The 27622-nt window shown below is 46.9% G+C and overlaps 1 protein-coding gene across 3 annotated transcripts in view; it reads right to left on the minus strand.

The window, feature by feature from the left end:
- Nucleotides 1-6453: 6453 nt before the first annotated feature.
- KCNK10 (potassium two pore domain channel subfamily K member 10) overlaps nucleotides 6454-27622 on the minus strand; it is a 182274-nt gene continuing 161105 nt past the window's right edge. For 2 of the 3 annotated variants that reach the window (XM_073638238.1, XM_073638235.1), the window contains exons 3-7: nucleotides 23853-23970; nucleotides 23314-23474; nucleotides 18817-19003; nucleotides 13172-13314; nucleotides 6454-12634 (exon numbers count right to left, since the gene is read on the minus strand). In XM_073638238.1, the coding sequence (XP_073494339.1) occupies nucleotides 12017-12634; nucleotides 13172-13314; nucleotides 18817-19003; nucleotides 23314-23474; nucleotides 23853-23970 (1227 nt within the window). In that variant the 3' untranslated portion in view covers nucleotides 6454-12016. The remainder of the gene's footprint in view (nucleotides 12635-13171; nucleotides 13315-18816; nucleotides 19004-23313; nucleotides 23475-23852; nucleotides 23971-27622) is intronic. The other variant, XM_073638236.1, reaches the window with a different exon arrangement.

Below are 27622 nucleotides of genomic sequence, written 5' to 3' on the forward strand. Positions count from 1 at the left end.
GGAATGGTCCACTGTGTCGAAGGCAGATGACAGGTCCAGGAGGAGGAGGACAGGTCCAGGAGGAGGAGGACAGGTCCAGGAGGAGGAGGACAGGTCTAGGAGGAGGGGAAGGCAGATGACAGGTCCAGGAGGAGGAGGACAGGTCCAGGAGGAGGAGGAGGACAGAGTAGTGTCGCTTGGGTTTGGCGGTCAGTAGGTCATTGGTGACTTTAGTCAGTGCAGTTTCAGTAGAATGGTGCGGTCGGAAACCAGATTGTAGGCGGTCGAAGAGGGAGCAGGAGGAGAGGTGGGAGGACAGTTCAGAATGGACGTGGTGTTCCAGTAGTTTTGAGGCAAAGGGGAGAATTGATATGGGGCGATAGCTAGTCAGAGAGGATGGGTCAAGGGAGGGCTTTTTGAGGATGGGTGTGATTGAGGCATGTTTGAAGCGTGAGGGGAAGACACCAGTTGTTAGTGACAGGTTGAAGAGGTGGGCTAGGGCTGGGATGAAGATAGTGGTAAGGTTTGGGATGAGGTGGGACGGGATTCGGTCAAGTTTACAGGTGGTGAGGTGTGATTTGGAGAGTAAATAGGAAAGTTGATCTTCAGAAATGGTGGAGAAAGTGGTTTTGGAGTAAGAGGGTTGAGTAGGTGTGGGGAGGGGCTGTGGGGGCTTTAGGCAAAAGCCTAATTGCTCACCTTCATTCCTGCATTGCAGCCGCAGCTGTGTCTGTGACTGCAATGCACTCCAATGGATTTAATAGGCCTCTGTACACATTCTGGGGGATATATAACGTCCCTCGTATACGATCCCAGTCACTGCCTCACAATATATATATATATATATATATATATATATATATATATATATATATATATTGCTATTTATAGCTATTTGACTGCCCTCATTTTGTGGCTCTGCGCGTTGCCTTCTGACACCTGCATTACATTGGTAGACCACCAGTCAGTGAGACGCCATAGAGGAGACAACCAGTAGATGGATCAGTCTGTTGATTGGGTGTTGTGGTTCCCTATATCCTATAACATCCGGCTTCACTGACCTCCAGGTCGAAGAGGCCATGATGTGCGGAGAGGAGACTCTGTCTATTGGATGGCCTTCAAACTGAAAGGTGCTAGGAGAAAGTCCTGAACCACTAATGGACGGCCCCAAGGAGAGGGTCCTAGACAGCTCGTATCAAGGGAGGATCCTTGAGATGGGGCTGCTCCAAGGGACGGTCCCAGGCAACCGTTGGGCCGTGCCAATGTCATCTGTGGGTGGATAATGGTGGTGCCCCCCTCTAATTCAGCAGACAGAGAATGGCACCAGCTAGTCCTCACTGATCCCCCTCCACCAGGTGGGACCTTCCTCCGCTGTCACAGGAGCCGCCGGCCGGAGATTTCTCCCCCCACCGTTGAGTAGGGATTGCTGGGAAATGTCTTCATACAGACGTGATTCTCCCCCCACGAGACCCTCCGACCTCTTAAGTGCAAAATTATTGTAATTGATTTCTCTTCCCTGAATTGCTGACTCGTCCGGAGCAGGAAATGCTCCTCGCCCTCTTCATCCTCCTCGCCCTCCGCACGCCACCGCCGTCGTCCTCTGAGCATTTATCGAAGGCAGCGAGAAATAATAAAAAAAGAAGTACAATCCAGATGGCGGCTCATCTGGGGGCATCTCCACGCATAGACACCCCCCTCCCCTAGGTCTGTTACTAAGTCTTGGCCCACCTGGTCAGATGGGATCTGACAACCGCTGCTGCACGGCCCATTGAGGTTGTCAGCAGTAATCCTGTGCATGGAAGAGGGGGGCGCCGGTGCCAAGAATCCGAATCAGTCCCCCCCATTATAATGCCAGACTTTGCCACCCAGGATGGGATACAGGAGGGATCAGACCCCCACCCCCTCATGCTAATGGTGTAAGGGGGTAGAGGGGCATCCTGCAAAGAGGATGAGGCCTGTGGGACCCTCGCCTCCTATCTGTACCAGTGTCAGTCTTCTCTGCTCTAGTCATGAATCAGGAGGCTCTGGATTTAGTGCATATTACTCAGGGGCCTAAGAGGTAATGGGGGCCACATCTACCTCCAAAACAGCAAGGAGCATCTGTCATAGCAGAAATATTGGACTGCAGAGGGCCCATGCTGCGCCTGCACAGGGGCCCGGACCTGTCTGTCCTGGTATTAATTATGTACAACTATGGAGTGAAGAGCGTAACCCGGGACCTCCTGATTGACGGCTGATATCGCACCCCAGAATACAGCGTGGCCCCCACTATCACCTCCACATGTGCTAATACAGGGTGTATAGATGGGGCCGGTGTTATCTGCTGTAGTTTGGTCCCTTCTCTGCTCTGCAGAATCAACAAATCCAGGGGACGTGAAAGCTTCATATTCAGGATGTTCTCACACAAACTCAGGAGTAAAGAAGCCGTCACTACATCTCCATCATTCATTGTACCGCAACTCCCAATATTGTACCGCAGACCTGAATGATGCTCTTCACAGGGCTGGGAGTAACAAGGTGTCATAAATGTGTCCCTGCTGCACCACAACTCCCAGCAGGTCACATACATTACAGGAGGTAACTCAGGATATGTAACGTATGTGCACAGTGACTGCACCAGCAGAATAGTGAGTGCAGCTCTGGAGTATAATACAGGAGGTAACTCAGGATATGTAACGTATGTACACAGTGACTGCACCAGCAGAATAGTGAGTGCAGCTCTGGAGTAGAATACAGGATGTAACTCAGGATCAGTAATGTAATGTATGTACACAGTGACTGCACCAGCAGAATAGTGAGTGCAGCTCTGGAGTAGAATACAGGATGTAACTCCGGATTAGTAATGTAATGTATGTACACAGTGACTGCACCAGCAGAATAGCGAGTGCAGCTCTGGAGTAGAATACAGGATGTAACTCCGGATTAGTAATGTAATGTATGTACACAGTGACTGCACCAGCAGAATAGTGAGTGCAGCTCTGCAGTATAATACAGGATGTAACTCAGGATCAGTAATGTAATGTATGTACACAGTGACTGCACCAGCAGAACAGTGAGTGCAGCTCTGGAGTATAATACAGGATGTAACTCAGGATCAGTAATGTAATGTATGTACACAGTGACTGCACCAGCAGAATAGTGAGTGCAGCTCTGGAGTATAATACAGGATGTAACTCAGGATCAGTAATGTAATGTATGTACACAGTGACTGCACCTGCAGAATAGTGAGTGCAGCTCTGGGGTATAATACAGGATGTAACTCAGGATCAGTAATGTAATGTATGTATACAGTGACTGCACCAGCAGAATAGTGAGTGCAACTCTGCAGTATAATACAGGATGTAAATTGCAAAAAGAACTTCGGCACTCCATACATGAAAATATAAGAAATATTGTATCTAGACTAATGTCACTTTGAAAAATGAAGGCTTTTTGCGCATAATTTGGCCAATTTATGTGTGCCCATCAACCACGACAAGGTCACCTTCGTATGATGGGAAACTACGCTACGCTACCACTGGATATGCCACTCTTGGGCTGTAAGCCTGTATGGACAATATGTCTTTGCTTGGGCTTTTAACCTACAATGTATGGGCTGGTAGAGCTAGTTAAAACCACCTGTGACTGAATGGGAGGGACACATGGTCAGAAAAAAGGCTGTCAAACTTCTAATAGTGTGAACACGTACCTGCTGCAATACTCCAGGAGCGGGATCCCAAAAATGATTAATAGAAAAAAGAGAGGGGTCGCTCACTGGTCTATTCGGGTGCTCTGAAGAAAAGAGTAATATCAATTGCAAAAAGAACTTCGGCACTCCATACATGAAAATATAAGAAATATTGTATCTAGACTAATGTCACTTTGAAAAATGAAGGCTTTTTGCGCATAATTTGGCCAATTTATGTAATGTATGTACACAGTGACTGCACCAGCAGAATAGTGAGTGCAGCTCTGGAGGATAATACAGGAGGTAACTCAGGATCAGTAATGTAATGTATGTACACAGTGACTGCACCAGCAGAATAGTGAGTGCAGCTCTGGAGTATAATACAGGATGTAACTCAGGATCAGTAATGTAATCTATGTACACAGTGACTGCACCAGCAGAATAGTGAGTGCAGCTCTGGAGGATAATACAGGAGGTAACTCAGGATCAGTAATGTAATGTATGTACACAGTGACTGCACCAGCAGAATAGTGAGTGCAGCTCTGGGGTGTAATACAGGAGGTAACTCAGGATCAGTATTATACTCCAGAGCTGCACTCACTATTCTGCTGGTGCAATCACTGTGTACATACATTACTTTACTGATCCTTAGTTACCTCCTGTAATATACCCCAGAGCTGCACTCACTATTCTGCAGTCACTGTATACATTCATTACTTATCTTGTATTATACCCCAGAGCTGCACTCACTATTCTGAAGTCACTGTGTACATACATTACATTACTGATCCTTAGTTACCTCCTGTAATATACCGCAGAGCTGCACTCACTATTCTGCAGTCACTGTGTACATACATTACTTATCCTGTATTATACTCCAGAGCTGCACTCACTATTCTGCAGTCATTGTGCACATTGCTCCTCCTGCATGGTGCTGCCCCCTATATTACACTTGTTGCCGGTGATGACAGTGGATGACATGTTGTCGGGTCGCTGTCGCCTGCACTGTGACGTGCGGATAGAAGACACCACTCTGCTTGGTTACATTGTACTGTATTGTTTCGGCTCTTTCACCATCTGACACTTTCATCTCGTCCTTCCTGCCCATTTACAAAGCTGCAGACAGAGCAAATTAGTGCAACACGACGAGTCTTCCAGTAATCGTCTTCGATCTTCATCGTACAATGTGTCCTGTTTTACAGATGAGCTGAGAACATCTCAACAGACATGTTATCAAGTCACAGCAGAGAAAGAGGTCCGGCCCAGCGGAGGACCCCCCCAACCCCCAACCCACCACCGCCATGTGTCTTCTGAAGGGGTTAAACCGGACTGGACGGGACAGAGTCAATTTATTCAAGGTCCCTGGTGAAATGCATAAAAAATCAGCTGGATTTGGTGTCTTAGAGCAAGAAATGACATTCGCTGCTGATTAGGAAAAAAAAGTCTTTAAAAATTGAGACTGCAACATGAAAGGATTGGGGAGAGTCCGGACCATCGGTGGAGCTCCAGAGAGGACAGGTGAGGACATGACAGATGGTCTGCAGGAGAACATCACTGCTCGCTGCACATGGACACACAGGACACAAGCACAAGCTTTGCATAGTAAATTTCCATCCTGCAAAATCAATGAGAAGAATTGTCACCTCATCCTAAAACGCCAGGCGGCTCCGTCCCTTCTGGGTTTGGAGCACAATCATCTCATCCATTTCTTAGTTCCAAGTCACGTGAACCAAGAAAAGTCCATCAATTTATCACCCCGGTATAAAGGTGACGCTGACCCTGGCTGCCGGTAGTCTAATGTGTATGGGGTTTTATAGCTCCTAACGTCAGCCGACTCCGTTATCAGGAAACTCCGCGACAGTCTAATGTGTATGGGGCCTCGCGCCTTCCCTCTGATGTCGGGGGAGATAAGGATCCCATGTGTCTGATTTCAGACTGCTGATCCTCTTGATCTCTAGAGATAATCCGGCCCCAGAGGAATCAGTCAGCGACTCTCATAGATCACACAGGAGCTCGGCAGAGCTGGAGGAGGGGGAAGATAAGCTACCGACCAAACCATTGTTTGTATGGGGCCCCTAATAATATGATCAGCTGAGATCTGGATGTTCTCAGTCATTTAATAAAATGTTCAAGTATAACAGAGGAACCAGAGCAGAAACCTCCATACAAACCATCCTGACCTTACTCCTAGCCTTTCCTGATGGGTGGATTGTAGAGTGGATAGATGGATGTCTGGGAAGCTCCTAGGTTGGATGGTGGCATAGACTGGTGGATGTTTGGATGGACGGTAGCATAGACTGGTGGATGTTTGGATAGATGGACGGTAGCATAGACTGGTGGATGTTTGGATAGATGGACAGTAGCATAGACTGTTGGATGTTTGGATAGATGGATGGTAGCATAGACTGTTGGATGTTTGGATAGATGGATGGTAGCATAGACTGGAGGATGTTTGGATAGATGGTAGCATAGACTGGTGGATGTTTGGATAGATGGATGGTAGCATAGACTGGTGGATGTTTGGATAGATGGATGGTAGCATAGACTGGTGGATGTTTGTATAGATGGATGGTAGCATAGACTGGTAGATGTTTGGATGGACGGTAGCATAGACTGTTGGATGTTTGGATAGATGGATGGTAGCATAGACTGGTGGATGTTTGGATAGATGGTAGCATAGACTGGTGGATGTTTGGATAGATGGATGGTAGCATAGACTGGTGGATGTTTGGATAGATGGACGGTAGCATAGACTGGTGGATGTTTGGATAGATAGATGGTAGCATAGACTGGTGGATGTTTGGATAGATGGACGGTAGCATAGACTGGTGGATGTTTGGATAGATGGACGGTAGCATAGACTGGTGGATGTTTGGATAGATGGACGGTAGCATAGACTGGTGGATGTTTGGATAGATGGACGGTAGCATAGACTGGTGGATGTTTGGATAGATGGACGGTAGCATAGACTGGTGGATGTTTGGATAGATGGACGGTAGCATAGACTGGTGGATGTTTGGATAGATGGACGGTAGCATAGACGGGTGGATGTTTGGATGGATGGATGGATGGCCTGTAGCATAGATTAGTGCATGCCTAGATGGAGGGACAGATGGTAGCATGGCTGTAGTAGATGACTGTGGATGGTAGCATAGCTTAGTGGACTATAAAGATGAGCAGATCGCTGGTTGCATGGCTTGGAGGATTATTTGATGGTATCATAGCTTGGCGGCTGTTTGGATGGCAGCATGACTTGATGGATGCCTGACTAGATGTCTGTTTTGGTGGTAGTATGCCTGGATGGATGTGTTGGATGGTAGAAAAGCCTGGTGGATGATTGCTGGATTAATGGACAAACAGATGGCACTGTGGATTGTTCTATGTTTTTTTGGTTTGATTACCATCCATAAATGTCTTTGTGGAAGCATGGATATGTTAAGGGGAAAGTCTCATGACTTAAACAGATGGATCGAGGCATGCTTCAATTGGGTGGTTTGGTGGATGCTTGCATAGCTGATGTTTGTTGCACTGTAGGATGGGGTGATGGATTTGTTTAGTTGTGTGGTATAATAGCTTGGTAGATGATTGGATGGTGGTGTTGGGTGGATGGGAGCTTAGACTGGTGGATGCTTGGGTAAATGGATGCGTTGGATTGGAGCATGTCAGGATGGATGTTATGGACAGGCATAGTCTAATGGATGCTTGGATGGATGATTTGTCTGGGTGGATGCCCATTTAGATGGATCTTGATGTGGATTGTTTGGATATTTGAGGCTTGGTCAGGTAAAGCAATAGATGGATGTTGTGTGGATGGACACTGTATGGAGTCCTGTCTAGATGGATCTAGATGACTGGACTGATCTATTACATATCAGAACTGAATTACACATCCACATTGATTCGCGCCTGGAAATACAGTAGATTGTAAGCTCTTTAGTCCGGGATCCACCTTCCTCTATTCTCCTACAATGTGACCCCATAATAATAAGACTTCTCTATGGTTAGTATGATAGAAACCAAGATCTATGGGGGTGGCAATCCCAAAAACTGTAACTGATGGGCCTCAGCCCCCAGGGTATCTGATATGTCCCTGCTTTCATGTCTTAAAGTGCATCAGGAAAATGAGTGTACGACAATGGACTTGTGATATAATTTAATTTCATAAAGTCAGATGGAAACCTTAATAATGTAGGAGCCGAGGCCGGTGTCCACTGGATGCATCACTAATGGTGAATAATGGAGCGGCCATCTGCTGACTCATGAGATGATTCACACGAAGTCCAGACCAGTAAGGTCACCCAACTGGAGAGCCTCCATACTAAACTCCCCCCTCCCCCACTGCCACCATTACTATTGCTGGACGCCGCACAATCGCATACAAATGTGCAGCTTCTGCTCCTAATTCTTCCTATCACCGAGCAGAAGAAATGATAAAACTAAACCTGTAATAGAAACTGATGCATTTTACCATTTTCCACTTCATACTTTTGGTTCCATTGTTATCCAGTCCGGGGGGGTGCTATAACCCTAATGTAGACGGATGTCTGATAACGGACCCTTCACACTCCCGTATAATTTTCTTATTTGCTTGGCAGCCCCTGATCCTGTGCAGCACGTGAGCGTCCGGTCGGCAGATCTGCAGATCCTCCAGCACCAGAAATCCATGTAAGTCTGGTTTATAAAGGTTATCGAAGATTCAGACAAATCCCCCAAAACTATAATAAATCGCTTCCTCCAGCCCCATGAGTTGTGTGTGAACGAGGCCCAGTACAGCCGCGATGTGACACCCAGCAACCGCCCCGGCACACAACCAATGACCAGGGGGAAGGATCTGCACGTCCCAGGAGGGAGGATCTGCATGTCCCAGGAGGGAGGATCTGCACGTCCCAGGAGGGAGGATCTGCACGTCCCAGGAGGGAGGATCTGCAGGTCCCAGGAGGGAGGATCTGCATGTCCCAGGAGGGAGGATCTGCACATCCCAGGAGGGAGGATCTGCAGGTCCCAGGAGGGAGGATCTGCAGGTCCCAGGAGGGAGGATCTGCATGTCCCAGGAGGGAGGATCTGCACGTCCCAGGAGGGAGGATCTGCAGGTCCCAGGAGGGAGGATCTGCAGGTCCCAGGAGGGAGGATCTGCAGGTCCCAGGAGGGAGGATCTCCACGTCCCAGGAGGGAGGATCTGCACGTCCCAGGAGGGAGGATCTGCACGTCCCAGGAGGAAGGATCTGCAGGTCCCAGGAGGGAGGATCTGCAGGTCCCAGGAGGGAGGATCTGCAGGTCCCAGGAGGGAGGATCAGTAGGTCCCAGGAGGGAGGATCTGCACGTCCCAGGAGGGAGGATCTGCACGTCCCAGGAGGAAGGATCTGCAGGTCCCAGGAGGGAGGATCTGCAGGTCCCAGGAGGGAGGATCTGCACGTCCCAGGAGGGAGGATCTGCACGTCCCAGGAGGGAGGATCTGCACGTCCCAGAAGGGAGGATCTGCACGTCCCAGGAGGGAGGATCTGCACGTCTTACATTCTGTTATTTTAATTGGGGTCGGATACATTTAACTTTTTGTTCTGCTTTTCTTTCATTATTTTCTCTGTTTCGGAACCAACACGTATAAAGGCTGTGGGATGATGAATATAAAGGCTGTGGGATGATGAATATAAAGGCTGTAGGATGATGAATATAAAGGCTGTGAGATGATGCATGCGGACCCTGTATATACTGAGGACTTTCTGCTGATTTGCACCTTGATACATTGTTTCCCTCCCCGGTCCTGTCTCCTCTGCGGACCTGGTGCAGCGGATTATATTGCTATTCTTCAAATTTAGTAACAAATACATAAGATTTAATGATAAAACGCGGAGGGAAAGTTTAATACAAAAGCCTCCAATGCGTATTTCCAGCGCCAGAGGATGATGCTGTAAATGCATCCATGTAATGGGGGGATGTGCTGAATGACGTCCGAGCCTCCAGCACACAGCGATGGCCCTAATGTCAGGAATCTCCACTATTTCACTAATGACTTCTGTGAACTTCTCCTTCTAACCCAGTGAGCGACAATCTCGGGGGAGACATCTCGTTGATAGTCCGCCTCTGTCGTGACTGCACTTCTGGTCTTGGGACAGTGGTGGCGCTATAGGGGTAGCGGAGGTGAGATTGCAGCTGGACCTATTTAGAAAACACAACTTCTATTGGGGCGTGATGAGCACCGCTGCCATATAGTGCCAAAATACCAGCGCTCTATGGTGCTGACATATAAACGCTATATGTGGCCTCAATGCTCATAATGAACTATGATACGAGATTAGATCAAGGTCGGGGCACAGCAATGGCGCCAGCCATGGGGCAATTGCGGATTTTATCATTCAGCCCTTTAATACTGAGGCATAACGACATAATTTCCTGATGAGCAATGGTGTAAAGGGTGAGAGATGATGGGCATCGGTAACATTACTACTGGAGGGCAGAGAGGGCGAGGCGGACAGGGCGACTATCCGGACTGCACTACATGGGCAGTGGAGCAGCTATAGACTCTGCACAAGGGCCCAGAATCTGCCCTCGGCCTCAGCATGGCACCACGTGGCACCGGGTATGAGCAGCTTCATCTTCCTGGTAGAACTTCTCCGTCTCCTAATGATTTATTGTTCATACATATAAAACTCCCACTAATCCCATTAAAGTTGCAGGATGAGTAATAGAAGAACACTGACAGCAGAACCGAGCAATGAAAAACCAACTAATTATTGAAAATACTCTTAAAAAGTTACAAAATAAGATGGCACAAAGCGGTGAGCACTTCTCGTCCCTCGCCAGCCGGACTACACGGAGGGACTCGCATGTTATGGTGGGTTGTTGTTGTTTGTTTTTTTTGGGTGCCCATGAAATCCTTCATTTTTAAAAGAAGGGAACGAGCCCTGAGATTTGCACATCACATCCCCATGGTTGTGTCTCTAGGTCCTGGGACTGTTATAGTCTTCTAGCGCGGGGCGGCTTTGAACCACATGCAAGATGCTCCGCTGCCTCCTTGTTATACAGCATCGGGAAGTGACGTTATTTTCAGCAAATATAAAGTGTTTGCAATATAAAAAGATCTCGCATGATCCGTTCTTCATTGCGTCGTTAGAACTGACATCTCTGCTTCTCTAAGCGCTGGCTGTGCCCACATCTACAGCTAGGGGCGCTGTCAGTCTCTGGTGTTTTCATTGGTAATGGTTGCTGCCACAGTGCTTAAGGGTTAAAAAGCTGACGCGCGGTTATTCTGTGGGATTTGCTGATGTCATTACTGGCCAGGAAAGGATCCGGCTCAATGAAGAGGTTAAAAACATTAGTGTCACTTTACTATTCCTTATTCTAGTTGAGTGCCACACAATGCATATATGTTTATTTGCAAGCTTGAAGAATGCTTACTACCACGTTTGAAGTTAAACAGTGAAACGCGTTGCTGTCGCCACATTTCCTTGTATACTGGATCTGCAGGATTTCAGTTGCTCCTTGTCTTGTGAGTTGGAGAGTGAAACGCGTTGATATCTTTCTATTCCCTATTGTAAGTTCAGACATTGTATCCAACCATCTGAATCAGAGTGAAATGCGTTGTCATCTCCATGTAGGACGCACTGTGTTACAATGTAGGCTCAGATGCTGAATCGGCGAGAGATGCATTGCTTTCTCAATCTTTCCTTGTTTACCCTTCTGTAGACTCAGACTTTGTATGGGACCCCATCTGAATCAGAGTGAAACGCGTTGCCACCTCCATTGTTCCTTATATAACTGACTTGCAGGTTTGCTCATTGCTGTCTCAATCCTTCCTTAGATAACTTATTGTAGGCTCAGACGTTGTATGGAACCACGGAGTGAAACGCGTTGCAATCTTAATAGATTTTGTTTGCTCTTTCGCCATTATGAGAAACTCTTCCATTCCACCTCAGGATCTCCTGCAATGGCTGATCTTACTCGGGGTAACACAGTGCAGTTTTCCACATTCTGGCTGCTATTTTATGGTATCGTTGTTTGTAGTCGGAGGGGGTGGGGAGCTTTTTTGGCAGTCAGTTATGGCACAGTAAACGTTTCCACCATTGCAGATTACGGAGCTTAGGTTAATCGGAAAGTCTGCGTAAGGCACATGTCTCGAGAACTCCTCCGAAGTCACCGAGTTCTGGTTTACACTGCGGGGCGATTCGTTTTAACCCCTTCTGTGCTAGAGGGGGAAGTCCACACACTAGGGTCGCTGCCTCCTCCAACACAGAAGGGGTCAAAGGTTACTGCTGAGTCAAAGTACAAAGTAACTCTGGGCTCCAGTATGGAAGTGAAAAGTCACCAGTACGTCCCACACTGCAGCCCACAGCTTGGTTGTCCCATGACCGAGCAATGATCCCCCGCTTTGCCCCGTTAGTTTCGTTCTTCAAGTAATGCTTTGTTCTCGTGCTCCTCATCTTTGGTTTCGCAGGGGACTGAGCCGTTCTCTATGATGGAGTGCTGGATGAAGTCTGAGAGGGTTGCCGTGTCGGAGGTGGACATCCTATCGCCCTCACTCCCATCCTTCTTCTCTTCATCCGCCGAATACTTTCTAAAGTTCTCGTAAATCTTTCGTACGTCCTCCGGAAGGTTCTTCTTCAGATCTTTGTTTTTCCTTTTGGTCAACTTGGATGAGCTGGAGCCAAGCTTATTGATGATATTGTCTTCCGAGAGGCCCTGCCCGTGCAGACTGTTGAACTGCTCGACCCCCTTATGTCTTAGATTGTTGGGTCTGTTGTTAATGCTTTCTTGGGACGAGGCCTTGAATCGCCCGTTCTCCAGCTCTGCAAACACGGAGCGCTTTTCAGGGGAGAGCATGTCGAGGGAGTGAGCTCTCTGGTCGAGGCCGAGCCGCCGGCGCTCCATGCTCCTGATGGTGGCCGCCCGCTGGAGCTTGTCGTGGATCTCTACGCTCAGGCGCCTTCTCGTCTCTCTGAATTCGGCGGTCACGTTGGCTTTCCACTCTGCCGCGTGGGCCTTGATTTCTCCAACCTGGGGAAAAAAAAAAAACAGAACGGCGATTAGTGATTAGTTCTAATAAAACCATTTGTTGGATGGTGGGCGCGTCACAGGGTCTCTCGTGCACCCACCATTGGGCATTACCCAGTGAACATATTCTGCCCAGCGTCAGTAAGCTGCCTGATAAGCCTCCCCCTCTCCTTTCTCCATGTTCCGTCATGGACAGGGCGTTTCTCACTCCTACGCTCGGGGTCTTGTGGCCCCTGGTCATTAGATTTGTGGGGTTCATTTCACAGCCAGCACCTGACGTGTCCGACACTGGAGCATTAATCTCTGCTTATCCTGAGGCCGCAGACACCGTGTGCACAGGTTATTACATCCGCTGTCCATGGTGCTGACGCTGCAGGCTATGCACATCGCTGGTCATGACCTGTAAGCCACCACAGAGGGGTGAACAGCGCAGTGTGTTCTGTGGGGTCACACCCTGCGGCTCTGCTACATCCATGCGGCTCTGCTACATCTATGCGGTGATACAGAGGAACCAGTCAATTTAGTCGGGGACTACTTTACCTCCTCTTTCGTTTTCTTTGATATGACTCGGAGCCAGTCACCGATCATACTCAGGACTGCAGCAAAATATGCGAGACCCACCAGGATCCAGAACCAGACGAGCGGCTTGTACCACTCCCGGTACTTTATACCTGTATTCCCACCTGTAAGAAAAAGGCCTCCATTTATATGGGTAGAATGGGCGAGGATTATTATAATCAATATATACATATACAGGTTTATGCTATGTAATCTGAGACCTGCATGATATAGGGGAAGAGGCCCTGATTCCAGCAATGTGTCACATAGTTTACTGGGTGCAGCAGTTATAACACAATCACTCTTTTCTCTGCTTCAGATGTAGCAGTGCTCAGAATGCGGAGCTGTGTATAACCCCGCCCACACCACCGATTGGCAGCATCCTGACAATGCACACAAGAAGAGACCAATCAGTGATGGGGGTGGGGTTACACAGATTAGCTGGGCTGCTCTGCACGGGGAAGACCTATCCCTCTAGTGATAATCTCCTGCCAATAAAACACTGATTGTACTGAAACTATAGCACACAGCCTAGGAAGTGACCCATCCTTGGAATTAGGGTCTCTGCCATGTAATCTGAGAGCAGCATCATGTAAGGGCAAACACCTGCTGACAGATTCCCTTTAATGATGTCACCTCCTGTATAACATAACTGATCTTTGGAGAGCGGTGATGTCACCGCCTGAATAAAATGACTTGCAGTATATTTGGGGAATAGTGATGTCATCGGTGCATAATAAATGGCACATTACAGCTGGGGAGCTGTTGCAGATTTTGCACTTAAGGCAGCGGCATAACTTTCCATTGGTCAGTGAATACATGAACTCTCGCTGACTCTCCTCCTGGGTCTGCCGGCTGTGTCATTGTCGCGTCTCCTCCTGGGTCTGCCGGCTGTGTCATTGTCGCGTCTCCTCCTGGGTCTGTCGGTGGCGTCATTGTCACGTCTGCTCCTGGGTCTGCCGGCGGCGTCATTGTCGCGTCTCCTCTTGGGGTCCTCAGCTGCGTCATTATCGAGTCTCCTCCTCCTGGGGTCCTCGGCTGCGTCATTGTCGCGTCTCCTCTTGGGTCTGCCAGCAGCGTCATTGTCGCGTCTCCTCCTGGGTCTGCCGGCAGCGTCATTGTCGCATCTCCTCCTGGGTCTGCCGGCTGTGTCATTGTCGCGTCTCCTCCTGGGGTCCTCGGCTGCGTCATTGTCGCGTCTCCTCCTGGGTCTGCCGGATGTGTCATTGTCGCGTCTCCTCCTGGGTCTGCCGACTGTGTCATTGTCTCGTCTCCTCCTGGGTCTGCCGGATGTGTCATTGTCGCGTCTCCTCCTGGGTCTGCCGACTGTGTCATTGTCTCGTCTCCTCCTGGGTAAGCCGGATGTGTCATTGTCGCGTCTCCTCCTGGGTCTGCCGACTGTGTCATTGTCTCGTCTCCTCCTGGGGTCCTCGGCTGCGTCATTGTCGCGTCTCCTCCTGGGTCTGCCGGCTGTGTCATTGTCGCGTCTCCTCTTGGGTCTGCCGGCTGTGTCATTGTCGCGTCTCCTCCTGGGGTACTCGGCTGTGTCATTGTCGCGTCTCCTCCTGGGTCTGCCGGCTGTGTCATTGTCGCGTCTCCTCCTGGGTCTGCCGGCTGTGTCATTGTCGCGACTTCTCCTGGGTCTGCCGGCTGTGTCATTGTCGCATCTCCTCTTGGGGTCCTCGGCTGCGTCATTGTCGCGTCTCCTCTTGGGGTCCTCGGCTCCGTCATTGTCGCGTCTCCTCCTGGGTCTGCCGGCGGCGTCATTGTCGCATCTCCTCCTGGGTCTGCCGGCGGCGTCATTGTCGCGTCTCCTCCTGGGTCTGCCGGCTGTGTCATTGTCGCATCTCCTCCTGGGTCTGCTGACTGTGTCATTGTCGCGTCTCCTCCTGGGGTCCTCGGCTGCGTCATTGTCGCGTCTCCTCCTGGGTCTGCCGGATGTGTCATTGTCGCGTCTCCTCCTGGGTCTGCCGACTGTGTCATTGTCTCGTCTCCTCCTGGGTAAGCCGGATGTGTCATTGTCGCGTCTCCTCCTGGGTCTGCAGACTGTGTCATTGTCTCGTCTCCTCCTGGGGTCCTCGGCTGCGTCATTGTCGCGTCTCCTCCTGGGTCTGCCGGCTGTGTCATTGTCGCGTCTCCTCCTGGGTCTGCCGGATGTGTCATTGTCGCGTCTCCTCCTGGGTCTGCCGACTGTGTCATTGTCTCGTCTCCTCCTGGGTCTGCCGGATGTGTCATTGTCGCGTCTCCTCCTGGGTCTGCCAGATGTGTCATTGTCTCGTCTCCTCCTGGGTCTGCCGGATGTGTCATTGTCGCGTCTCCTCCTGGGTCTGCCGACTGTGTCATTGTCTCGTCTCCTCCTGGGTAAGCCGGATGTGTCATTGTCGCGTCTCCTCCTGGGTCTGCAGACTGTGTCATTGTCTCGTCTCCTCCTGGGGTCCTCGGCTGCGTCATTGTCGCGTCTCCTCCTGGGTCTGCCGGCTGTGTCATTGTCGCGTCTCCTCTTGGGTCTGCCGGCTGTGTCATTGTCGCGTCTCCTTCTGGGGTACTCGGCTGTGTCATTGTCGCGTCTCCTCCTGGGTCTGCCGGCTGTGTCATTGTCGCGTCTCCTCCTGGGTCTGCCGGCTGTGTCATTGTCGCATCTCCTCCTGGGTCTGCTGACTGTGTCATTGTCGCGTCTCCTCCTGGGGTCCTCGGCTGCGTCATTGTCGCGTCTCCTCCTGGGTCTGCCGGCTGTGTTATTGTCGCGTCTCCTCCTGGGTCTGCCGGCTGTGTCATTGTCGCATCTCCTCCTGGGTCTGCTGACTGTGTCATTGTCGCGTCTCCTCCTGGGGTCCTCGGCTGCGTCATTGTCGCGTCTCCTCCTGGGTCTGCCGGCTGTGTCATTGTCGCGTCTCCTCCTGGGGTACTCGGCTGTGTCATTGTCGCGTCTCCTCCTGGGTCTGCCGGCTGTGTCATTGTCGCGTCTCCTCCTGGGTCTGCCGGCTGTGTCATTGTCGCATCTCCTCCTGGGTCTGCTGACTGCGTCATTGTCGCGTCTCCTCTTGGGGTCCTCGGCTCCGTCATTGTCGCGTCTCCTCCTGGGTCTGCCGGCGGCGTCATTGTCGCATCTCCTCCTGGGTCTGCCGGCGGCGTCATTGTCGCCTCTCCTCCTGGGTCTGCCGGCTGTGTCATTGTCGCATCTCCTCCTGGGTCTGCTGACTGTGTCATTGTCGCATCTCCTCCTGGGGTCCTCGGCTGCGTCATTGTCGCGTCTCCTCCTGGGTCTGCCGGATGTGTCATTGTCGCGTCTCCTCCTGGGTCTGCCGACTGTGTCATTGTCTCGTCTCCTCCTGGGTCTGCCGACTGTGTCATTGTCTCGTCTCCTCCTGGGTAAGCCGGATGTGTCATTGTCGCGTCTCCTCCTGGGTCTGCAGACTGTGTCATTGTCTCGTCTCCTCCTGGGGTCCTCGGCTGCGTCATTGTCGCATCTCCTCCTGGGTCTGCCGGCTGTGTCATTGTCGCGTCTCCTCTTGGGTCTGCCGGCTGTGTCATTGTCGCGTCTCCTCCTGGGGTACTCGGCTGTGTCATTGTCGCGTCTCCTCCTGGGTCTGCCGGCTGTGTCATTGTCGCGTCTCCTCCTGGGTCTGCCGGCTGTGTCATTGTCGCGTCTCCTCTTGGGGTCCTCGGCTGCGTCATTGTCGCGTCTCCTCTTGGGGTCCTCGGCTGCGTCATTGTCGCGTCTCCTCTTGGGGTCCTCGGCTGCGTCATTGTCGCGTCTCCTCTTGGGGTCCTCGGCTGCGTCATTGTCGTGTCTCCTCTTGGGGTCCTCGGCTGCATCATTGTTGTGTCTCCTCTTGGGGTCCTCGGCTGCATCATTGTTGTGTCTCCTCTTGGGGTCCTCGGCTGCATCATTGTTGTGTCTCCTCTTGGGGTCCTCGGCTGCATCATTGTTGTGTCTCCTCTTGGGGTCCTCGGCTGCATCATTGTTGTGTCTACTCTTGGGGTCCTCGGCTGCGTCATTGTCGCGTCTCCTCTTGGGGTCCTCGACTGCATCATTGTTGTGTCTCCTCTTGGGGTCATCGGCTGCATAATTTTTTTTGGATCAACCAAAATAGTAATAACCTGATCTTACAGATGGACCCGGGGGCCTCCGATGTCTCATTCTTAAAGTCAATCAGGACACCGCGAAGAAGCGGAACCTGCAGATACGTCTCCTGTAATTCTTTTCTGCGCAGCACGAGGGCGACGCCTCAGAGCCGCACCCGGCTGCCGCCGCTCCGCAGACCCTTATTCAAAGCCCTCGCTGCTTACGCTAATTGGAATGAACATAATTAATTTAAAGCTGCTTTAATTGGATGAGATAACATCTAATGACTCTGAAGATGGCGGCGGATTCCTCTCAGTAAACCCATAAATGCAAAATACAATACGTTTTTTATCTACGGTATAAAAAGTAATACAATAATGCAAAACTCATGGGATAAAAGTTACAAAATATAATGCAAAAGAAGAATAATAAATGTGTCACTATGGAAAGTAATAAAATCTAAAGATTATATAACAAAACAAAGAAACTGGGATCAACTATATAAAGTCCTAAAATAAACACTAATAAATAATATAAAATACTTTGATCCCATATCAGGTTTTCTTGTAATGACATATTAAACATAGAATTTCCTATTTTTATTAGGATAAAACAAAACATAATGCAAAAAACCTGATCTAACATCTGTACGCTTCATAGTGGACCTCCGACGGAGAGTATCCATCCGCCTCTCTCTTCTGCAGAGCCTCTCTCTCTCTCCTGCAGAGCCTCTCTCTCTCCTGCAGAGCTTCTCTCTCTCCTCTGCAGAGCCTCTCTCTCTCTCCTGCAGAGCCTCTTTCTCTCCTGCAGAGCTTCTCTCTCTCCTCTGCAGAGCCTCTCTCTCTCTCCTGCAGAGCCTCTCTCTCTCCTGCAGAGCCTCTCTCTCTCCTCTGCAGAGCCTCTCTCCTGCAGAGCCTCTCTCTCTCCTCTGCAGAGCCTCTCTCTCTCTCCTGCAGAGCCTCTCTCTCTCCTCTGCAGAGACTCTCTCGCTCTCCTGCAGAGCCTCTCTCTCTCCTGCAGAGCCTCTCTCTCTCTTGCACAGCCTCTCTCTCTCTCTCCTGCAGAGCCTCTCTCTCTCTTCTGCAGAGCCTCTCTATCTTTTCTGCAGAGCCTCTCTCTCTCTCCTGCAGAGCCTCTCTCTCTCTTCTGCAGAGCCTCTCTCTCTCTCCTGCAGAGCCTCTCTCCCTCTTCTGCAGAGCCTCTCCCATGTGCTTCAGCCCTTCCTTAGTTTCAATCACCTCAGTAATGCAGATCGCCCCCCCCCAGTAGTAGCCGCCCAATTATTAACCCCGACATGCCTCATGTATAATTCATGTCTGGATGAGCTCATCGGATTATTATAGCGGGGGAGGGTCACTGTGCAGAATGTACAGAAGGGGCTCAGCAGGACATGATGGGGGGAGTAGTGCTGCGTGGTCCTCTGAGACCGTCTCACACATGATGGGATTGGATACACTGCTCAGACATTATCACCCAACATAAGGATTAGATGCACAGTGCTGCAGACGTATCACACATGACCGGATTAGATACACATGCACATCTCCCTGCAGTCACTTACCTGCCACATAGTCCCCAAAGCCGACAGTTGTGAGTGTGACCACCACAAAGTAAATGGACTCCAGCTCCGTCCATCCCTCGATCTGTTTGAAGATGACGGCCGGGATGGTAACGAACACCAGACACCCGGCCACGATGAACAAGATGGTGGAGATGACGCGGATCTTGGTCTGGCTCACCTGCTTCTTCTAGAACAAAGACTCCTAGTTAGATACATCGTTACTGCACGTGTACAATAGAGGGTACTGGATACGGATGAGGTCAGAGGTCAGATACTAATAGTGGGGTTAGAGGGGAGTACGACTCCCATCGGACATGTACCACCAGATCAGGACCACAGGAGCCAAATAGTTTCCTACATTTGCTCCTTTGTTGCGCATTCCTGGTTTATTGCTTTTTTTTTTTAAGATAAGAAACATGTAAATGAGCTCATATGCAAATGAGGCGGTAATGTACCCGGGAAGGGATGGGATGCATTAATGTTCGGCCTCAGAGGAGCCTCCTGGGAAAAGTAAAAGACCCAGAGGCGACGAGCGCAGCATCCTGCTGATCTGATATGTCGGGGGGCGTTACATTTTATTACTGTTTCCATGGTAACAGTCAGGGGTTTCCTATGACTATATTAGTGGTAATGCCCCTGACAATGAATCAGCAGCGCATCCTCCTCCATAACCGGAGCGCCCCCAACAGGAGCCGGGAAATGATACAAAGTAGCAGGAGGAAGGATCAGGAGCACGCAACATTGTAACCAGAATAACTGGGGTCTTCTCCTCCTCCCCCATCTAGAGGGGAATCATCTGCGTCAGATTCTCTCTACTCATTAAAATAGGCGATTACAGTGAAGTAGGGCCCCGCAGCTTCAGGGGCCTCATAATGGCAACTTTGGGACGTGGACCCTGTTTTCGGTGCACTTGTGAAGATCTGGCAATGCCCTCGCGGTACTGGAGAAGAGGGAGCATCAGGTGTATTTTAGTCACCTCCAGAGCTGCAATCACAAAGCTGCTTTTGCTCTCATTAGTGGAAAGACTTGATCATGTCAAGAGTCTATAATAATTTACCTACGATCATCATCACACTGGACCTCACTATTACCGGCCACCATGGCGGGGCTCTTTCTTTTTCTTTCTCGTTTTCTTGCTCTCTCTCTCGTTCTCCACAACAGCGGGGCTCTCTTTCTTATTCTTTCTTGTTCTCCCTCTCCCTCTCTTTCTTATTCTTTTTTGCTCTCCCTCTCGCTTTTTCTTATTCTTTCTTGCTGTCCCTCCTGCTTTTTCTTATTCTTTCTTGCTCTCCCTCTCGCTCTCTTATTCTTTCTTGCTCTCCCTCTCGCGCTCTCTTATTCTTTCTTGCTCTCCCTCTCGCTTTTTCTTATTCTTTCTTGCTCTCCCTCTCGCTCTCTCTTATTCTTTCTTGCTCTCCCTCTCTTTTTTATTCTTTCTTGCTCTCCCTCTCGCTCTCTTTTTTATTCTTTCTTGTTCTCCCTCTCGCTCTCTTTTTTATTCTTTCTTGGTCTCCTTCTCGCTCTCTTTCTTATTCTTCCTTGTTCTCCCTCTCGCTCTCTTTCTTGCTCTCCCTCTCGCTCTTTTTATTCTTTCCTGTTCGCCCTCTCGCTCTCTTTTTTATTCTTTCTTGTTCTCCCTCTTGCTCTTTTTTATTCTTTCTTATTCTCCCTCTCGCTCTCTTTCTTATTCTTCCTTGTTCTCCCTCTCGCTCTCTTTCTTATTCTTCCTTGTTCTCCCTCTCGCTCTCTTTTTTATTCTTTCTTGTTCTCCCTCTCGCTCTCTTTTTTATTCTTTCTTGCTCTCCCTCTCGCTCTTTTTTATTCTCTCTTGTTCTCCCTCTCATTCTCTTTCTTATTCTTTCTTGCTCTCCCTCCCGCTCTCTTTCTTATTCTTCCTTGTTCTCCCTCTCGCTCTCTTTCTTATTCTTTCTTGTTCTCCCTCTCGCTCTCTTTCTTATTCTTCCTTGTTCTCCCTCTCGCTCTCTTTCTTATTCTCCCTCTCGTTCTCTTTCTTATTCTTTCTTGCTCTCCCTCTCGCTCTCTTTTTTATTCTTCCTTGTTCTCCCTCTCGTTCTCTTTCTTATTCTTTCCTGTTCACCCTCTTGCTCTTTCTTATTCTTTCTTGTTCTCCCTCTCGCTCTTTCTTATTCTTCCTTGTTCTCCCTCTCGCTCTCTTTCTTATTCTTTCTTGTTCTCCCTCTCGCTCTCTTTCTTATTCTTCCTTGTTCTCCCTCTCGCTCTCTTTCTTATTCTCCCTCTCGCTCTCTTTTTTATTCTTCCTTGTTCTCCCTTTCACTCTCTTTCTTATTCTTCCTCTCGTTCTCTTTCTTATTCTTTCTTGTTCTCCCTCTCGCTCTTTCTTATTCTTTCTTGTTCTCCCTCTCGCTCTCTTTCTTAATCTCTCTCTCGTTCTCTTTCTTATTCTTTCTTGTTCTCCCTCTCACTCTCTTTTTTATTCTTTCTTGTTCTCCCTCTCGCTCTCTTTCTTATTCTTTCTTGTTCTCCCTCTCGCTCTCTTTCTTATTCTTTCTTGTTCTCCCTCTCGCTCTCTTTCTTACTCTTTCTTGTTCTCCCTCTCGCTCTCTTTCTTACTCTTTCTTGTTCTCCCTCTCGCTTTCTTTCTTATTCTTTCTTGTTCTCCCTCTCGCTCTCTTTCTTATTCTTTCTTTTTCTCCCTCTTGCTCTCTTTCTTATTCTTCCTTGTTCTCCCTCTCGCTCTCTTTCTTATTCTTTCTTGTTCTCCCTCTCGCTCTCTTTCTTATTCTTCCTTGTTCTCCCTCTCGCTCTCTTTCTTATTCTCCCTCTCGCTCTCTTTTTTATTCTTCCTTGTTCTCCCTTTCACTCTCTTTCTTATTCTTCCTCTCGTTCTCTTTATTCTTTCTTGCTCTCCCTCTCACTCTTTCTTATTCTTTCTTGTTCTCCCTCTCGCTCTCTTTCTTAATCTCTCTCTCGTTCTCTTTCTTATTCTTTCTTGTTCTCCCTCTCACTCTCTTTTTTATTCTTTCTTGTTCTCCCTCTCGCTCTCTTTCTTATTCTTTCTTGTTCTCCCTCTCGCTCTCTTTCTTATTCTTTCTTGTTCTCCCTCTCGCTCTCTTTCTTACTCTTTCTTGTTCTCCCTCTCGCTCTCTTTCTTACTCTTTCTTGTTCTCCCTCTCGCTTTCTTTCTTATTCTTTCTTGTTCTCCCTCTCGCTCTCTTTCTTATTCTTTCTTTTTCTCCCTCTTGCTCTCTTTCTTATTCTTTCTTGTTCTCCCTCTCGCTCTCTTTCTTATTCTTTCTTGATCTCCCTCTCGCTCTCTTTCTTATTCTTTCTTGTTCTCCCTCTCGCTCTTTCTTATTCTTTCTTGCTCTCTTTTTTATTCTTTCTTGTTCTCCCTCTCGCTCTCTTTCTTATTCTTTCTTGTTCTCCATCTCGCTCTTATTCTTTCTTGTTCTCTCTCTCCCTCTCTTTCTTATTATTTCTTGATCTCCCTCTCGCTCTCTTTTTTATTCTTTCTTTTTCTCCCTCTCGCTCTTTCTTATTCTTTCTTGCTCTCTTTTTTATTCTTTCTTGTTCTCCCTCTCGCTCTCTTTCTTATTCTTTCTTGTTCTCCCTCTCGCTCTTATTCTTTCTTGTTCTCTCTCTCTCACTCTCTTTCTTATTCTTTCTTGCTCTCCTTATCGCTTTCTTTCATTTTCTTTCTTGCTCTCCCTCTCGCTCTACTACCTCCCAGTTGACTGACACCAGCATCATGCTGGAATGCAGCTCTGGCAGTGACTAGAGTAGCAAACGATGAAATAAATGAAAGGTCTCTTCTCTAATTTTACCTGGTAGCCAAGATTGATACCGCTGTCACTTTGCACTGATTACCTCCATCTCTCTGATCTGTCCACAGTGACATCACACGAGAACTGATGATGTCACCGTCTAGCTCAGGAATGTGCCGCTATCAGGGCTGTTGATCAGTGGGGTATAAAAGCTGCTTTGTACACACGACGCTCGGTAAATAATGTATTATCTCTGCGCTGCCCTTATTCTCACCATTCACCCCCTGCAGTGTCAGACCGCAGTAACGAGCACTTTATATAATTACTTGTAACTTTGACTTTCTACTTTCTTCTTGGAGACCCGTCTATAAAGTCGCTGTGTCTGGGATTTACCCACCATGAGCCCAATTTACACGCTCCTCACTGCGCCGCGTCTTCTGAGACTTTCACAATGCGGCTCATTAAATAAATATACAGCATTTTATAGATCTCTGCTCATTAGGGTAATGGGCTCAGCAGGAATTAAAGGGCTCCACCGCAGCAGAGGGGCTGGTCCTGACTAATAAGGGGCTGCAGGGGCATCGCCTCTGGGTGGGCAGCATGCACGTCCTTTTTAATAGGGAGAGGACCACAGCAGGCGAGGGTCAAGACACCCCAATTATCATTGAATCTATTGTGCATGGGCTTTTTAAAGGTCCCTGAATAATCACCTATGACCTGCACAAAGTAACTGCACCTCCGCAACACTTACTCTAAAGACTTTCTCCACCCTCGCGATGCTTTTTCCAAAAATTGTGCCCAGTTGGTCCCCAATTCCAGCCAACAAGAAACCAAAGAGAGGGATTCCGAAAATTGCGTACAGGATGCAGAAAATCTTCCCTCCTTCTGTACTGGGGGCAATGTTCCCATAACCTGCAGACAAAAGGTGAATCGTCACATTGGAAACGTTCAGGGTCTGGTGATCACACTCCTGGACGCGAGAGCAAAACCAAAAACCTATCAACTCTCCAACATTGAGGGACGGTCGCTGCTGTTTGCACTGCACAGATTTACGCTGTAGAGCCATGAAGTTTTCCTCTGAACTTTACTTTACACCTGTGCACAATTATGTAGTATATTGATTTTTTTTCTGTGTATTCTGCTGATGCTTTTGGTCATGTATTATTAAAAAAACGAAAAAAGGCAAAGAACTGTCCGGAAAAGTGCATCTTCTACAAAGCACAAGGGGCTAGAATAAAGCGTGGGGGCCGGGAATGTGAAGGGCAAGATGGAAGACCTCTCGAAACTCACCTATCGTGGTTATTACTGTCCCAGCAAAAAAGAAGGCGCTGCCAAGATCCCAGTGGCTGCTGCTATTTGAGTAGTTCCCAATGGGATTTACTCCGGCATTATCAGCTTCAATGGCTTTCTATAAAGAAATAGAGAAAGAGGGGGGGGGGTTAGTGATAACCAGAGAAATTGTTGTACAGTAATATAAATACTATAATACTGCCCCTATGTACAAGAATATAACTACTATAATACTGCCCCTATGTACAAAAATATAACTAGTATAATACTGCCCCCTATGTACAAGAATATAACTACTATAATACTGCCCCTATGTACAAGAATATAACTACTATAATACTGTCCCTATGTACAAGAATATAACTACTATAATACTGCCCCCTATGTACAAGAACATAACTACTATAATACTGCCACCTATGTACAAGAATATAACTACTATAATTCTGCCCCTATGTACAAGAATACAAGTACTATAATACTGTCCCTATGTACAAGAATATAACTACTATAATACTGCCCCTATGTACAAGAATATAACCACTATAATACTGCCCCCTATGTACAAGAACATAACTACTATAATACTGCTCCTATGTACAAGAATATAACTACTATAATACTGCTCCTATGTACAAGAATATAACTACTATAATACTGCCCCTATGTACAAGAATATAACTACTATAATACTGCTCCTATGTACAAGAATATAACTACTATAATACTGCTCCTATGTACAAGAATATAACTACTATAATACTGCCCCTATGTACAAGAATATAACTACTATAATACTGCCCCCTATGTACAAGAATATAACTACTAAAATACTGCCCCTATGTACAAGAATATAACTACTTTAATACCGCCCCTATATACAAGAATATAACTACTATAATACTGCCCCATATGTACAAGAATATAACTAGTATAATACTGCTCCTATGTACAAGAATATAACTACTATAATACTGTTGCCTAGGTACAAGAATATAACTACTATAATACTGCCCCTATGTACAAGAATATAACTACTATAATACTGCCCCCTATGTACAAGAATGTAACTACTATAATACTGCCCCTATGTACAAGAATATAACTAGTATAATACTGCTCCTATGTACAAGAATATAACTACTATAATACTGTTGCCTAGGTACAAGAATATAACTACTATAATACTGCTCCTATGTACAAGAATATAACTACTATAACACTGCTCCCTATGTACAAGAATGTAACTACTATAATACTGCCCCCATGTACAAGAATATAACTACTATAATACTGCCTCTATGTACAAGAATATAACTACTATAATACTGCTCCTATGTACAAGAATATAACTACTATAATACTGCTCCTATGTGCAATAATATAACTACTATAATACTGCCCCCTATGTACAAGAATATAACTACTATAATACTGCTCCTATGCACAAGAACATAACTACTATAATACTGCCCCCTATGTACAAGAATATAACTACTATAATACTGCCCCTATGTACAAGAATATAACTACTATAATACTGCTCCTATGTGCAATAATATAACTACTATAATACTGCTCTTATGTACAAGAATATAACTACTATAATACTGCTCCTATGTACAAGAATATAACTACTATAATACTGCCCCTATGTACAAGAATATAACTACTATAATACTGTCCCCTATGTACAAGAATATAACTACTATAATACTGCTCCCTATGTACAAGAATATAACTAATATAATACTGCTCCTATGTACAAGAATGTAACTACTATAATACTGCCCCCATGTACAAGAATATAACAACTATAATACTGCCCCCTATGTACAAGAACATAACTACTATAATACTGCCACCTATGTACAAGAATATAACTACTATAATTCTGCCCCTATGTACAAGAATACAAGTACTATAATACTGTCCCTATGTACAAGAATATAACTACTATAATACTGCCCCTATGTACAAGAATATAACCACTATAATACTGCCCCCTATGTACAAGAACATAACTACTATAATACTGCTCCTATGTACAAGAATATAACTACTATAATACTGCTCCTATGTACAAGAATATAACTACTATAATACTGCCCCTATGTACAAGAATATAACTACTATAATACTGCTCCTATGTACAAGAATATAACTACTATAATACTGCTCCTATGTACAAGAATATAACTACTATAATACTGCCCCTATGTACAAGAATATAACTACTAAAATACTGCCCCTATGTACAAGAATATAACTACTTCAATACCGCCCCTATATACAAGAATATAACTACTATAATACTGCCCCATATGTACAAGAATATAACTAGTATAATACTGCTCCTATGTACAAGAATATAACTACTATAATACTGTCCCCTATGTACAAGAATATAACTACTATAATACTGCTCCCTATGTACAAGAATATAACTAATATAATACTGCTCCTATGTACAAGAATATAACTACTATAATACTGCCCCCTATGTACAAGAATATAACTACTATAATACTGCTCCTATGCACAAGAATATAACTACTATAATACTGCCCCTATGTACAAGAATATAACTACTATAATACTGCCCCCTATGTACAAGAATATAACTACTAAAATACTGCCCCTATGTACAAGAATATAACTACTTTAATACCGCCCCTATATACAAGAATATAACTACTATAATACTGCTCCTATGTACAAGAATATAACTACTATAATACTGCCCCTATGTACAAGAATATAACTACTATAATACTGTCCCCTATGTACAAGAATATAACTACTATAATACTGCTCCCTATGTACAAGAATATAACTAATATAATACTGCTCCTATGTACAAGAATATAACTACTATAATACTGCCCCCTATGTACAAGAATATAACTACTATAATACTGCTCCTATGCACAAGAATATAACTACTATAATACTGCCCCTATGTACAAGAATATAACTACTATAATACTGGTCCCTATGTAAAGGAATATAACTACTATAATACTGCTCCTATGTACAAGAATATAACTACTATAATACTGCTCCTATGTACAGGAATATAACTACTATAATACTGCCCCCTATGTACAAGAATATAACTACTATAATACTGCTCCTATGCACAAGAATATAAATACTATAATACTGCCCCTATGTACAAGAATATAACTACTATAATACTGGTCCCTATGTAAAGGAATATAACTACTATAATACTGCTCCTATGTACAAGAATATAACTACTATAATACTGCCCCTATGTACAAGAATATAACTACTATAATACTGCTCCTGTAACATACCTGGCGGCGTCCTTGCATGGTGGTCCATCTCCCACTGTGCAAGAGAGCGCACTTGATCTCCTGTCCAGAGTGTCTCTCTGGCTTCCCTCCATGCTGTCTGTTTGTGTCTGTCTCTGCTGCTTAAGGGCGGCGCCCGATCACTTCCTGCTTTTTGTACCTGCTGTGGGTCACACCCCTTGTGCGTCCTCAGCCTATTGCTGTCTGACACTTGGTATATAGCTCAGCAGCTCCCTTCTATCCCTGCCTGAGCATATTGTTTCCTTCAGTGTGTGTTTGCACTCTGAAGGTGCCAGGTCCCGTCTTTGTTTCCTTGTCTGCCTTTCCTGGAGGCTGTATTTCCAGGCCTGTCTGAACTTAGTCCTGTATGTCTCCTGCTTTGCGGTATTAGTTCCCGTGTCTGAACTAAGTCCTGTATGTCTCCTGCTTTTTGTATCAGTTCCCGTGTCT

Source organism: Phyllobates terribilis, unplaced genomic scaffold (assembly GCF_046119375.1).
Source record: "Phyllobates terribilis strain yellow unplaced genomic scaffold, ASM4611937v1 Scaffold_7__3_contigs__length_470593459, whole genome shotgun sequence".
NCBI lineage: Eukaryota > Metazoa > Chordata > Amphibia > Anura > Dendrobatidae > Phyllobates > Phyllobates terribilis.